Below are 15,235 nucleotides of genomic sequence, written 5' to 3' on the forward strand. Positions count from 1 at the left end.
TTTTTTGCAGTGACATTGTGCAAGTCAACGGTTCCCATTCTTATTGGACTGGCGAGGTCAATGGGGAGGTTTTGTTCCAGTGATCCCCCTTTGCTTTGCCGTTTATTCCCAAGGCCAGCACCTCCAGCACCATCAACACCCGACACTCCAAAACTTGGAAAGAAGTCAAGCTTTTCAAACTTCAGGTGCTCTTGCGTCATAATATGCAACATCTAAAATAATTTTATATAAGTTAATTAGGGGCTCCCAAGTGAAAAACATTTGTGATCGTTGTGTATGTGCATTGTGGGAAGATATATTGGAATTTGGCCCTTTCCACGTGAATTTCACGTTTTACTGCAGGATAAGTAGTCCAGAAACATTGCCTGGAAAATATTTCATGCGAAAGAATGTCCATTTCTCATCCCACATGTGTGTATTTCACTTCAAACTAAAGTAAATTCTGGATCATCCATGTGTGGATGGTCTGTTTTTCGATTATCCAAGCAATTCTGTCTTCCCAGTAACTCCATATTTCTCTAAAATTGCAATCATAAAAATAGTCAAATTCTTTCTGACTTCGACATATATACTTTTATTAAAAATACCAGTTTGAAATACCTTGACTTTCTTAAAGGTAATTAATTTCACCAAATCAAAAGTTGTCATAATTTTTTAAAGTTTTATTTTAAACATTGATGCACTATCCACACGTTCGCCATTCTCATTTCCCTCCCATTCATCATCTGTGAGAATTCCATATTCTCCATTAAGGCAAGCAAATATGTAGTATTGCTATGCAACGAAAGAGTCATTAACTATCTACAATGCATTATTTTAGAATGAAATAAGAATACTAGGTATTTTGTGCCCACACTATATTTGGTGCAACTTATTTCAACATGTTTAGGTACCTGAGGATGTTGCCGATGCATTGAAACTGGTTGTACCAAATGAAATGGTTATTGTTAAAAACAATCAAGTATTATTCTTTCATTCAAAAATGTATATCCATGTAGTCAAGCCTAATACCATTGAGTGTAGCATTATTTTAATTGGTATATCATATGATGAATATGAATCAGTTTCTTTGAGTCTTTGTCAATATTTGCCCTTTCCCAGTAATTTGTTTTCCCTGGCTACATGATTGGTTTAGCTTTCTGAGGAAAATAATATTTCTTGTTCATATGATGATAGTTCCAAGTATTTAATAATCTATAACTCCATCCTTATAAAAATGGCTGAAAAATGGAAAAAAAATGCACTTGTCAGTGCTAAAAAATTCAAATAAATGGAATGGAAAAGGAGTCTCTCCAAATGTTATATCATGACCATATTTCCTGTGTATTTCGGCTATGTTTTTTTCAATGATCTATGCGTCATCATGCATCCATTACCTCAAAAAATCAAGAATTTGCTGCAAGAGTTTTCTGCATTAATTCACTTTGGTTTATCGCTCAATCCATTAAATCTCACTGGTTTTTCACTTGAGCAGTAAAACTATTGGTTTTTTAGTGACTAAAGTCTAGATGTTTTGTTTACTGCAATTGTTTTATGGTCACATAAGTCACAACTGCCTAAAGAGTTGGGAGTTATTCACTGTGAATGTTTGAATTATATTTTTCAGGCCAATCATACCACGATCTTTATCTGGTAATTTTCCAACAATGGAGAAAATGGGAGCCAATTCGTCAGATTCATCTGTAATTGATACATTGTAAGTATTGATAGACATTGACTTGATATCTAATCAGCTGTACATATGGAACTTATCTCTGTCTGGGCTTTTATATTATTATTATTATTATTATTACCTTTTATTTGCCCAGAGATCACAATACAAAAATACCAGGTGGGTGAAGTATGTACATGATATAAGGCACGTCAATGAGGAGCAAAGACACAGGCTCAGTTAAGATACATAAAAGAATAGATGCTCATAGTTACATAAGTGTTTGGTACAAACCCATGAACATCGGCTGTAACATGCACATACAATATCAAATTCAGAAAAATCATTGATCACAAACATGAATCAGACCATTACCATTGCTAGAAACTAAAAGTATGAACTTACTGGTCGGGAATATTGTTGAGATATTCATCAACCGAGTAAAACATATTGCGTTGTAGATATCTTTTTAGTTTATGCCTGAATACGGCAGTTCCCTGTGTATCCTTGATACTTTTGGGTAGTTTGTTAAATAATCTGATGCCCATTTCATTGGGTCCTAATTTCAATGCTTTAGTTCTTATATTCCCATAATGGAAGTTATTCCTGCCTCTGGTGTAATGATGATGATAGGCAGAGTTAAGAGAATAGTTGCCGATGTTATTTTTTATATATAGAATTAAAAACATAATGTAGATGCATGGGAGTGGTAGCAAATTTAATTCATGGAAAATAGGCCTTGATGGAGCATTGTAAGGTTTCCTGGCGATGATTCTAATAGCTTTCTTTTGCATTTTAAAGATGGTTTGAGAAATAGCAGCTGATCCCCATAATATTATACTGTAGGTTATATTTGAGTAAATTTCCCCATAGTACAAATTGAGTAGTACAGTTTTACTTGTAGTTTCATACAGGTGTCTTAATAAGTAGCAAGTTGAACTGAGCTTGTGTTGGAGGGCTTTTACATGAGTATCCCAAGAAATATTTGCACATAGAGAAATACCTAGAAATTTGCATTCTGTCACACGCTCAATTGATAGGTCATTGATTTTTACCAGCAGATCATCTGATATGTTCTTATTGTGTGTAAAGTTTACTATTTTACTTTTATTTACATTTAAGTCTAGAAGGTTGTCTGTACACCACTTGTTTATAGCAAGTGTGACAGACTTAGCTTTTTCCACAAGGCTGGGATATGTTTGTGTTGATATTATTATATTAGTGTCGTCAGCGTACAACACTGGTATTATTCCATCATTATTTGGTAAGCAGTTAGGTAGGTCATTGATGTAAATCAGAAAGAGGAGTGGCCCAAGGGTTGAGCCTTGTGGAACACCTTTGTTAACTTGGTATGCTTCGGATGAATATTTTGACCCATCAACTGATAACACTACTTTTTGAGTGCGATTATGAATAAAGGACTTCAACCAGTTTAAAGGACTTCCTCTAATTCCTATTCTATTGAGTTTAATTAGTAGTCTATTGTGGTTTACATTATCAAAAGCCTTTGACAAGTCAAAAAACATTCCAAGAGTTTTACGTTTAGCATCTAATGAATTAAGTATGCTGTCGATTGCCTGACATATGGCAGTTGTGGTAGACCTTTCCGATCTAAATCCATGCTGAGAATTAGAAAGTAGGAAGTTTTTTTCGAGATAAGATGCTATTTGCATATACATGGCTTTTTCGAATATTTTAGCAAATGTATTTTGGACGGCTATTGGTCTGTAGTTATTCAAATCATTTACACAGCCATGGTTTTTATAAATGGGCACTACTTTTGATTCTTTTAATTGGGATGGGAAAATCCCTTGTATCAAAGATTCATTAATTAAAAATAAAAGGGGTGCTTTTATGGCTTCAAAACAATGATGAACAACTTTACCAGGAATTTCATCTGGGCCAGTACTGGATTTGTTTCTGAGTGAGGAGACAATAGTTTTTAGATTGGTTTCAGAACAGGGCTTGGCAAACATTGACGATGGTGCATTTGCTAAAAGCACATTGGCTGGAGAAGTAGTTAGGCAAGGAGCTGATACGTAGTATTTGTTAAATTTATTAGCTAGAGATGAATAGCTAATGGCAGTGTTATTTTCAGGGTTACAAAGTTTTGGGAGAGTGAGTTGTGGATTTTTCTTACCTCTACAGTCATTAATTATTTCCCATGCAGTTTTGGACTTGTTATTGGAATTAAGTAACTTATTATCATTATAGGTTCTTTTCGTGGTAGAAATCAGTTTACGGTAATACTTTTGAAATTCCTTATAGAGTAACCTTTGTTCATGATTGTTTGAACTTTTACTGGAGATAGCAAGTTTTTTAAGGATAGTTGAGTAATAACGGATCTCATCAGTTAGCCATGGCTTACATTTAGTTCTATGAAATATTTTATGATGTGTTACTGGGAAACACATTTCAAAATTGTGTTTGAAAATTGAATAAAAGTAATTGAAACCTTCGTCTACTGACTTAAGGTCATAGACATTGTCCCAGTTTTGGGACTGAAGAAGGAGCAGAAAATGCTGCATATTTCCATGAGTGAGAGACCGCCTTGGGTAAGTTTTATCATTTGGACTATCCATTGGTTGGTTAGTATCGATACTTATTTTCACCATGCATTTCACCATATATTGTCATTCGCATGGATTCCATCTCTATCGTTTTAACAGTTAGACTAATAAATTGTTATACTTAGAAACAAAAATGGTCTTATGCCAATTTAATTAATTTATTTATTTTTATTTCAACTCGTTCTTTTACATCGGTACAATATAAGATATGTCTTATAAAAAACAAAAAATGTATGCATATATTTTTGGAAATGGTTGTAATAAAAAATGTTTACAGCTTGTTATAACTTGTAAGCATCTGATATGAGTTGCTAGGTTTTATGCCTGCTGGTAAATGATTATAAATTTCAATGACAGCATAAAGTGGTCCTTTTTGAAACAAAGAAGTGGACTGCTGTATTACACGCACCTTGTTTTCTTTGTCTTGTGGCATAACAATGAATACTCTCATTTTTTTAAAGTGGACGCATGTTTTCTCAAACATACACACTTGCATGATATATGTACATGTGGGAATATTTCAAGATTTATGACATGAGGTATACATGATTCTTTTTTGGAATTTTGGCCATATATCTAATACCTCTTTTTTGTATGATGAATAATTCATTAACAACCATAGCAGAGCCCCAAAAGATAATTCCATAACAAACTTAAGATTGAAAATGACCAAAGTAGGATTTTTTCAAAAGTACTTAATCTACAACCTTTGCTAGATTTCTGGGGTCATGGGAAATTGTGGAAAGTTTACTGCATTAATGCCTAATATGGTCAATCCAGTTTAAGCCTTCGTCAATTATTAAACCTAAAACATTGGTACTTTCTTCAGAATATAATCTTTTATGTAAAGATCCATTTCAGAGGCTTCTTTTTAAATTGTATATAGTTAGGTTTTTCAAATTTTATTGTAAGCTCATTTTTTGTGAACCAGTGTCCTAAGAGTGCTAGAGAATTATTAACATGATACTCCAGAAATGGGTCGTTCTTGTTACTTGGTATTAAATTCGTGTCAAATTCATAAAGAATTATTTCATGACTCTGTACATAGATTAATAAATCATTTATATAAATTGAGAACAGTATGGGACCTAGTATACTTCCTTGCGGCACACCGAAGTTTTCTGATTCTGTAGTGGTGAAGTAACTGTTTCACATATTGTTGGAGTAGATACCTATAACCTCACTTATGTGCTTTCTGTGTTAGAGGTATGCTTTAAACCATCTGTTTGCTATTCCCCTTATTCCACCAAATTTTAATTTTTCCAGTAGGAAAGGGTGTTCTACACATTCAAAAGGCCCAAGAGACGTCATTAAATATTCCGACATTGAATCTAAACCTGTCACAATTTTATTGATGAAACAACCTGAAGCAGATCTGGTACTTCTTCCCTCTTGGAAACCATGTTTTGCTGAATTCAAAACTTTAAACTTTGAAAAAGAGTTCAGTCTTTCTTTCATTAAATGTTCAATATTTTTGTAGAAATTAGACTGTAGCAATATTGGCTGATAATTCCCAAAATGTTCCCTGTCTGCCTTGTAAAATAGAGGCTTAATATTACGAGGGTCATCCGGAAAGTAGTACCCGTTCGTGAAATAAAGACACAAAAGTAAATATTAACAAACATAAAAAATTTTATTTGAAAGAGGATACTTTAAACTACTTCTCAACATAATCTCCAAGCAAATTAAGGCATTTGTCATAACGTGTGACAAGTTTCTGTATTCCTGCTGCATAGTCCTTCGCCGCCAGCTCATTGAGATACGCGAGGGACCCATCTTGCACAAATTTTTGCATAATGCAGATGGTGTTTAACAATTTCATGAACAATTGTTCGAGAAACATTGGGAAAATGCTCACAGATGTCATCAATTGTGACGCGCCGATCGTTCCTCACGAATTCGTCAACTGAGCTCACCAGTTGGTCTGTAATGACAGACGGTCTCTCCGAACGCTCATCGTCGTGTGTGTTCCCCCTCCCCATGTTGAAGTTGCGACACCACCGCCGAACAGACGACTCGTCCATTACATTGTCTCCATACACCTCCTTTAATTGGCGATGAATATCACATGGGCGAACGTTTCTTGCATTGAGGAATTTAATCACTGCCCTCACTTCACAACTGGCGGCGTTCTCAATTTTTTTAAACATTGTAAACAATCACAGAAACAACACAGGCAATGCTAGCGTCACGCAACTTGGCTCAGAGAAGGCAGACAAGCCACTGAAGCTATCTGACCTCGTCCAGCGGCTACTCGCGTCGTCAGCACTTCATGCGGCACGAACGGGTACTACTTTCCGGATGACCCTCGTAGATATTTTAAGCAGACCTGAGAACTCTCCCTTTGTGACCCATTTATTATATGAAAAAAGGTTTTGCGAATTTCACTGAGACATTTTGTAATAAAATCACTGGAATATCATCAATTCCAGTAGATTTCTTTTGAGATGATATGCCACATTTATTGATTAATTTTCTGTGACTGGGAAAATTGAAATAGAAGTGGATACATGATCTTTACATTGAAAATCAGCATGATTTACAAAGGGCTGGGCCTGTTTTAAGGTTTGGCTATACTTCCCACACTATTTCTTTTAGTTTACCGGTTATAATATCCCACATAGCTCGTTTTATTTTTGGCATTTGTAAGACAATAATTATAGCTAACTTTTTGGGCATTGTTATCAGGGTCGCATACTTTTTCTTGGCCTTCTTGTAGTTAACATCAAGGATTGAAATTGAGAATTTTCTTTTAACTCTCTTGAGGTGCAAATATCATTGGGTGTAAATAATCCCTCACAAAAATAAATTAGTCTGGAAGCATGCCTTTCTAATTGCATTCCATTTTATATATATCTGCTACCATTACAGTTATTTCATCTCATAAATCCATGATAAAAAAAAGAAACAATATCTATTCATTTATTCTAGTATGTAGTAATTCACTTATATGTAGAGTACGTCATATTATATACCCATACGTATAAATATATGATGGGATAGGTAAATCACTCGAATCGAAGAAATTTGTCACCTGAGTCAAAATTCAATGAATTAAGTGCATATATTATCTCTTCAAGCGCATCACCAAATTCATTCTCCGAAGTTAATTCTTCCTCATCTTCTAGCCCTAGCATTGAAATATTGCCTAAAGCTTTTTCAAATCAATTTTTTACACAAGTCACTCTGATATCCTGCCAAATTTCCAGGATTTACCGGCTTATTTCTTCATAAGGCACTCATTTAATCCTTCATTATTCTGCGTGGTCTTTCATACCACACATCATCCACTTTTACCAACTAGAACGTAACTTTGATTTAAAAGATTTATTAATAGATAAATCCTGGCAGCCTTGCGATTTTCTTTTTCTTTCGCAAAATTGATGACTTATAGCTTAAACATCAATGCATACGATTTTCTTCTCCATGGGTAATTTTCTTTAAAAAATTCTAGATAACAAAAGCTTAACTCAATTCAGGTTTGAAACAATCGCCTTGTAGGCGGCACTTTCATAGAATTTGAATGGATGTCTAGAACAGCTGAGCACCAATACTATCAAAGCAAAATAAAGCAAATAAAACAAGAAAATTCTATTTCATTCATTCTCTTATTTTTTAATATTTGATTTGCTGAAAGTTACTTTATACAGCAAATAAAAGGGCACACAAACCTATGTCTCGTTTCGACCCACGAATCATAGCGGAAAAGCAATAAGGTGGCATATTGTGTTGGCTTTGTTTAATATTGTTTATTTTTTGATCCTTCTGTTGTTTGGAATTAATTTCAATCACCTGGCTCTAATCTGCTGTAAACTGACAGAAGATATAGCCACAGGCAATAATGATTTCATGTATGTATACATTGGTTGTTACCATCTATTAGTGTATGGATATCAATGTACTTTTAGACACAATATATACAATTTTTTATGTGCATATATATACAGATCCACGGCATCTATACACATTTAAGATAACTATGACGCCCTGGGTGCGCGGTTTCTATACACATTCAAGATAAATATGACGCCCTGGGCGTGCGGTATCTGTACAAATTCATGACAACTACAAAGTTCTGGGTGCGCATTATCGATGGGAAAATACGGCACTGTATTTCCTGACCCATAAGACACATTTTATTTTACTCCAAAATGTGCTCTAAAATTAGCTGTCATGTTATGGTATAAGGGTTTTACTTCGACCCATAACCAGTTGCCGATTTTCCTGAAAAATACTTTCTAGTAAGTAATTTTTTTCTCTATCAGGCATTGAAAGGATTGCCTTTGTTACAAATTTTGTTAATATAGCACTGTTTTGATTCGATAGTAAGCAACAATTTTTAATATTTTATTGAAAGTACTTTCTAAAAAAAATCCCTAATAATTCTTAAAAGTAGGGAATTTAGTTTCATCTCACTTGTGGTGCAGATGTGAAACTTATTACACATTGGGCCAACAGAGATGTTGCCCCTCAGCTAATACATACATACATTGCATCTCTCCTGATTAGCATGGAGTCTTCAGGTATTCCACCTCAAGTAGTATGAGAGACATAGAAAATGATTGCTTTTCATATGAATTTCTATGATGCCAAAGTAACGACAGAAACTATGCATTGCATAAAAAGCTAAAATTAGAGTAACTTTTGGTATCTGAAGAGAAGTGATGGTCAAACTATTGTATTTAAATTTGTAGTTGTGGTTTATGCTTCAGGACTCAGAAACAAGGCAGCTGAAAGGCATTTTGGCCCATTGTTGTGAAATTTCTGGGATTCTGCAACAAATAAGTGTTATTATGTGTGTAGCTGCTAAGTTTTTAATGTAACAATTCAATTTATATGCATTAAGTATTAACATCAAAATACTTGTCTGTCTGATGGTAACTATTTTTCATAAATTCTAACCTGAAAAATCACAGTGGGGATTATCTATACCCACTGTGATTACCCTTTATATTACTTGTACATAATTACCCACGAGCCGCAGCAAGGGTGTGTGGCAGGTGGTATTAAGTCACACAGCGTGCATGCAAAATCCCAATCATGTCACCTCAATGCAAATATCAGTTTGATCATGCAATCGAAAAATGTTAATCACATGTTACTTACATGCTACAATATTCAATAATGGGATATGTACATTCAAATCATGCTGAAGAACTGTTAAAAAGATGGGTATATTAAATGAAAAAATGGCATGCAGGATATTGACGAAATATGTTCACTGCCAAGGTCTATTTTGATCTCTAATGGTACGAGAAAAAACAGACATTTTAAATCTATCCATTCTGCTAACTATCGCCCTGATTTTACATTTCGTGATCTGATCATGAGAGCTCTTGTGCCTTATGGGCCGGGAAATATGATGGTTACACGCCTAATTATTACGAGGGTCATCCGGAAAGTAGTACCCGTTCGTGAAATAAAAAGACAAAAGTAAATATTAACAAACATAAAAAATTTTATTTGAAAGAGGATACTTTAAACTACTTCTCAACATAATCTCCAAGCAAATTAAGGCATTTGTCATAACGTGTGACAAGTTTCTGTATTCCTGCTGCATAGTCCTTCGCCGCCAGCTCATTGAGATACGCGAGGGACCCATCTTGCACAAATTTTTGCATAATGCAGATGGTGTTTAACAATTTCATGAACAATTGTTCGAGAAACATTGGGAAAATGCTCACAGATGTCATCAATTGTGACGCGCCGATCGTTCCTCACGAATTCGTCAACTGAGCTCACCAGTTGGTCTGTAATGACAGACGGTCTCTCCGAACGCTCATCGTCGTGTGTGTTCCCCCTCCCCATGTTGAAGTTGCGACACCACCGCCGAACAGACGACTCGTCCATTACATTGTCTCCATACACCTCCTTTAATTGGCGATGAATATCACATGGGCGAAAGTTTCTTGCATTGAGGAATTTAATCACTGCCCTCACTTCACAACTGGCGGCGTTCTCAATTTTTTTAAACATTGTAAACAATCACAGAAACAACACAGGCAATGCTAGCGTCACGCAACTTGGCTCAGAGAAGGCAGACAAGCCACTGAAGCTATCTGACCTCGTCCAGCGGCTACTCGCGTCGTCAGCACTTCATGCGGCACGAACGGGTACTACTTTCCGGATGACCCTCGTAATTTCAGTGAACAAGAAATTTTTGAAGAACTTCTACTCGGTGAACTTTTAATGGCCGTTGCTAAAGGAAATGGTTGGTTTAGAGGTTCCTGGCCCAATAATCTGGGATATCTTGCAAATCGTGGAGTTCTAAAACAAAATATGCTTGCAAAGAAAAACATTTTCATGCACTTCAAAATGAATAAATGATGTTTCCATGTGCTTTCAAGTGTACCAAAGTACAGTTTCAAAGGAGAAAGAAAGAAAGCAATTACAAATTTAAACTTTTAAAATGTGTGTTATCATTCAAAAGATAATTGATTAAATTTTGTCTGAACTGATGAACTGTTGTTTTGGAACATAAGTTCACAGGAACAGGGTGCCTGGGTTGTTCTCAGTTTAATGTGATCTTATTCCAGGAGTGATCCAAAGTCACAGTCGACGTCCCAGCAGGTGCTTCCCAATGATCCAACTTTGTATTTCTTTCATCACTATGGGTCATGCTTCAACCAGTTTCCCCACATGCGATTCTCGGATTCCACTGAGAAGAAAATAAATCAGCAGTACTCCATAATTCATTTACAGGTATGTTGATACCATAATTTTGTTGCATATAAATGTGGATGTTTTCTGATCCCAGTGGGCAAACCATCAGTTAATAAAGACTTAGATCAAGTGAAATACTGACATTATGTTGGATTTTTCGAAGATATCACTCATAACTCTTGATAACATCTGCAGTAATTTTGCAAGGGAATGAAACTACTGAATAGGATTGTGATCTCAGAGTTATGAAAGATTGAGGGTGAATGTAGTTCTTCCAGGAAACTGGAAGAACTACATTCACCCTTATATTCCAATGGGGGTAAATGCATTCTGCATATTTCAATCTATCCTTGCCATTGCCTTTAAAAAAAATTGCAATTTATGTTGTCGTTTCTACGGATTTTAATTTTGATTGTGTGGGTTGGTTTGTGTTTAGTTTATCAAGTTTCCGTAGCAATTCATGTGCAGGATGATTTGTAGGCGATGTTACTTTGTGAAATTTACTCATTCTTCCAAGAAAATAAACACTTTGTAAATTTCCTAACTTAACTAAAACGCTTGGCCATTTTCCATGCCCTCACATCCTTATCATAAGTAAATGGTTGAGCATTCAGTTACGTTTAATTTCTGTACTTGTGAGATAAGAGGAGTGGCCAGGAGAATGAATAGAAAAATGTATTTGATAATATGCTAGAAACTTAACATTTGTTTGACAAAGGTAGAAAAGTGAAATTTGTTGTCTCAGGCATAACTTTATGGAATTTGCATATCATCTTGAAATGTAATGAAATAATTGACTTAGTAATTCCACACACTTTATTTAAAAAACACGACCCAGGTTTCGACGTTGAACGTCATCATCAGGTGGTCCTCATAGAAGCACGCTGGCTATATATACCTTCTGATCATAGGAGGGGGGGTTGGTCAGAGAGGGAGGTTGATGGGGTAAAAAGGTTACAATGTAGCTGGGAAGAAAAGAGAATTACATTTTTGATTTAGAAGAGTGGTAGGTCTAGGAGGGGAGTGGGAGGGATACAAAATTTCGTTGGCAAGATCATCTTTCCAACGGACACATTTCAAAATTTCTAACTGCTCCAAAGCATTGAGCCTTTGACTTTTTTCTTCAAAATGAATAATTTTTGTCCAAACATGTGTGAAAAATAAGAGCATAACATCCCTCTTTGCAAAGCACCTCATTGAAAGTGACCACAACAGTGACTTTGTGACAAAAATTATTCATTTTGAAGAAAAAGGTCAAAGGCTCGATGCTTTGGAGCAGTTAGAAATTTTGAAATGTGAAAACGTCGAAACCTGGGTTGTGTTTTTAAAATAAGTGTGTGGAATTACAAAGTCAATTATTTCATTACATTACAAGGGAAAAGTGAATTTTTTAGAACAGCATGAGGTTTTTAACCATCTCAGATTCAACGAAACAAAACAAACTGTTAAATGGCCTTTATTCCATCAAATCCATCGCACTGCTTTTTAAAGTATCTGTTTCCCCTTCTCCTCAACCTCACTTCACTCCTCCCCCCTCCCAACAATGAATTCCTGAGCGTTCACCTTCATTTTACCCTTATCCATATCTCCTGACCCCTCTCCTAACCCTCTCCCTCCCTCCCCCCTTCATTTCTCCATCTGCCCCCTCCTCTCTCATCTCACAAGAAAGTATATAGCTTAGGCGCCACTGAATTTTCAGTGGTTTACTTTTGATAATGACATGATATCCCCAAAATCAGTCTAGTGTTGGATAGAATATGGAACATTGCAAATTGTCTCTTCAATAACTTCAAGTATCAACTTTAAGTGAACTTGCTTTAGCATTTTTCAGTCTATGTAATGGTGAAGCATGGAAGCTTCTAGTCACATCTTTATCACAGATTTATCAAATGATTCTGTTTTGTATTGGCTGGGATTTTAGGTAATGTTTAGGGATTGATTGTCTCTTCTGTCACAACAGAGTATACTATCGGTGGCCAAGAAGATTTTAACCAAAGAAATGCTTACATTTCTGAATGAGCAAGCTGCAGAGGTGTATGCATCTGGACAGATAAAAACATTTCCTTACCAGTCATTTAGTGAAACATTGAACCTCGTCATGGTTACTCTGCTGAGGGAGTTACTTCAACATCAAAATGGTATGTTTGAAAAAAATCAATGATCTCACGCTATATAGTGTGCATAAATGCATTTTGTACCCTAGTAGTTTTGTTTTTAATTGCAGAAAGGGTTTTTCAGCTAACAGCTATCCATGTTAATGTGTGAGATAGTTTTGAGTTTTGTCATTGGAAATGTAAGTTAGCCTAATAGATTAAATCAAATTCTTTGCTTATGTGTAAGTTGTAGTTTCACAAAGTCAAGTTAATTCATAATGCTATATGGAAATGAATTTTTATAAAGCTGTTTGCAAAGTCAAATGCTTAAAAACTCTTAAGTGACCAATGAGAATCACTTAACGATATACCTTGGGATATTCAAAATCATTGATTTTTATTCTTCAACTGACTTTTCTTGCCTAATGCAGAGTTTTTAATTCTGGAAAGTTGTCACCTTATGATGTTATTTGTCAGTGAATTGAAGGCTGACTTTCTTCAGGGTCATAAAACAAGGGATTTATTCACTTTTCCTCAAATGCGGGTAGATGTAATGCATGCATGTATTTCAAATGGATGGCTTGTGACTAGCATTGCATTTGACTTTAGGTAATGGCTGAATTATGAAATTTTAAAATTCAGTCAAATATCTTAAGAGTGCCAATGAAGTTGAAATTGTGTTAAAATTAAAACAAAATCAGTGAATGCATTGAGAAATATCCAGTTAGCCGACATTGTCACAGTACCATGTCCTAATATATCCAAGTCTGACACATTGCTTCATGATTAATGTGTGTGTGTGTACGCCAGCAAAACTGCATGGTTGCAGGCTTGTGAATAAACCACTCACGACTTTTGTTTCTGAACTGAATAGCTTTTGGAATAACCTTGTGGAGACTCTCCATTATGAAACCTATGAAAACATTGAATAATATAAAGTTGGTACCTAGTTGTTATTGGTTCTGCAGTGTTCTGTAATTCAGATTTTGTTTCATTCTTACTTTAGGAGTTGTCCCGCACTAAATACCCCATAGAAATTCTTGGAATTTTTTTATAACTGATAGGCAAACAGGAAATTGAAAATCAAAATTTAGAAGTAAATATTGGACAAGGGTTATGACCTCAGGTAAATATATTTATGCATACAAGCATCTGAGAGCAATGGGAATCTAGAAATTTCATACTTTGGTTTCTTGTCTCCACCTCAAAGATGAAGTAGTGAGTGATAAAAGTAATTGTAAAATGATTCTTTCAAGTTATGAATCCAATAAATAACATGGTGCTGGTTTTTTTTTATTCGCTTAATAATTTTAACAAATTCCGCTGTCAATATGCTTGCAAAATAGTATGCTTGTGCAATGAAAATTATTTTTCACTTTTAAGTAGTTGCATGATAAATTAAAGTTACATGACCCGTTGTGGTGGATCATATCTCTCGCTTATAAACCTGTTAGAGTTCCACTCTTCTAGAAAATATCTCGAAACAGATGGAACTGGCCCTGCAAAAGACAATGCTAAAAGTTTTTTTCAAAGAATGTCGATGCATTATAATGCAAATGATAATTAAATGAAACAAGACAATTTAGGTTGCATAGTCCATGGCATCCTTGTAATGCAAATAAATATTATTTCTATGAATCATGCAAGTATACTTTTATAGGTGGATGTATCTGCAAATTTTGAATGAGCATTAAAAGTCACATTTTTCAAAGGTGAACATGAAAATTTGGTTTTGTGAACAGTTTAAATGCATGCTAGTTTTGGAATGAAGCATTTCTGGATACATTTTCGTTATTTTCAACGCAATGACTAATTATAATATTTGTCCATCGACTTTTATAAATTTAATATGTTTGAAAGCTTTGACAAATGTGTTGCATTTCAAGTTTGTATTTATTCTTTTTATTACACTCCCCCCTTGTTTTTCTCCTTGCTCAACTTTCCCTTGCAGCTAGACACTGTTATCATTGCTCTTAGGTAGTGTGACATTTTGATGTTCAAAAAACTCATCTCAAAATATTTTCTTTTATTTGGTCTGCTCATTTATAGGATTTTTGAAATGAGACTGTTTTTTGCTTTGACAAACACTGGTAATGTTGATGATGAAATACTGCCATCCAGTTCTTGATTGTACATGCCTTGTAATTACTGTGCATTTGATCAAATGCATCGACTTGATTTTTTCTTACAACTGTAGAAATAAAATGTCTACTTTCAGTAGTGTAAGGAATACAGTGGAATATAATGCAAGCTTTCAT

The 15,235-nt window shown here is 35.0% G+C and overlaps 1 protein-coding gene across 1 annotated transcript in view; it reads left to right on the forward strand.

Annotated features, from left to right (window-relative positions):
- The window catches only part of Pi4KIIIalpha (phosphatidylinositol 4-kinase III alpha), a 76,806-nt gene that overhangs the window by 4,725 nt on the left and 56,846 nt on the right, over positions 1-15,235 (forward strand). The window contains exons 4-7 of the mRNA XM_071593040.1: positions 11-185; positions 1,607-1,696; positions 10,758-10,923; positions 12,845-13,022. Of these exons, the coding sequence (XP_071449141.1) occupies positions 11-185; positions 1,607-1,696; positions 10,758-10,923; positions 12,845-13,022 (609 nt within the window). The remainder of the gene's footprint in view (positions 1-10; positions 186-1,606; positions 1,697-10,757; positions 10,924-12,844; positions 13,023-15,235) is intronic.

The sequence above is a fragment of the Hetaerina americana genome, unplaced genomic scaffold (genome assembly GCF_022747635.1).
Source record: "Hetaerina americana unplaced genomic scaffold, ioHetAmer1.1.p SCAF_5, whole genome shotgun sequence".
Taxonomy (NCBI): Eukaryota; Metazoa; Arthropoda; class Insecta; order Odonata; family Calopterygidae; genus Hetaerina; species Hetaerina americana.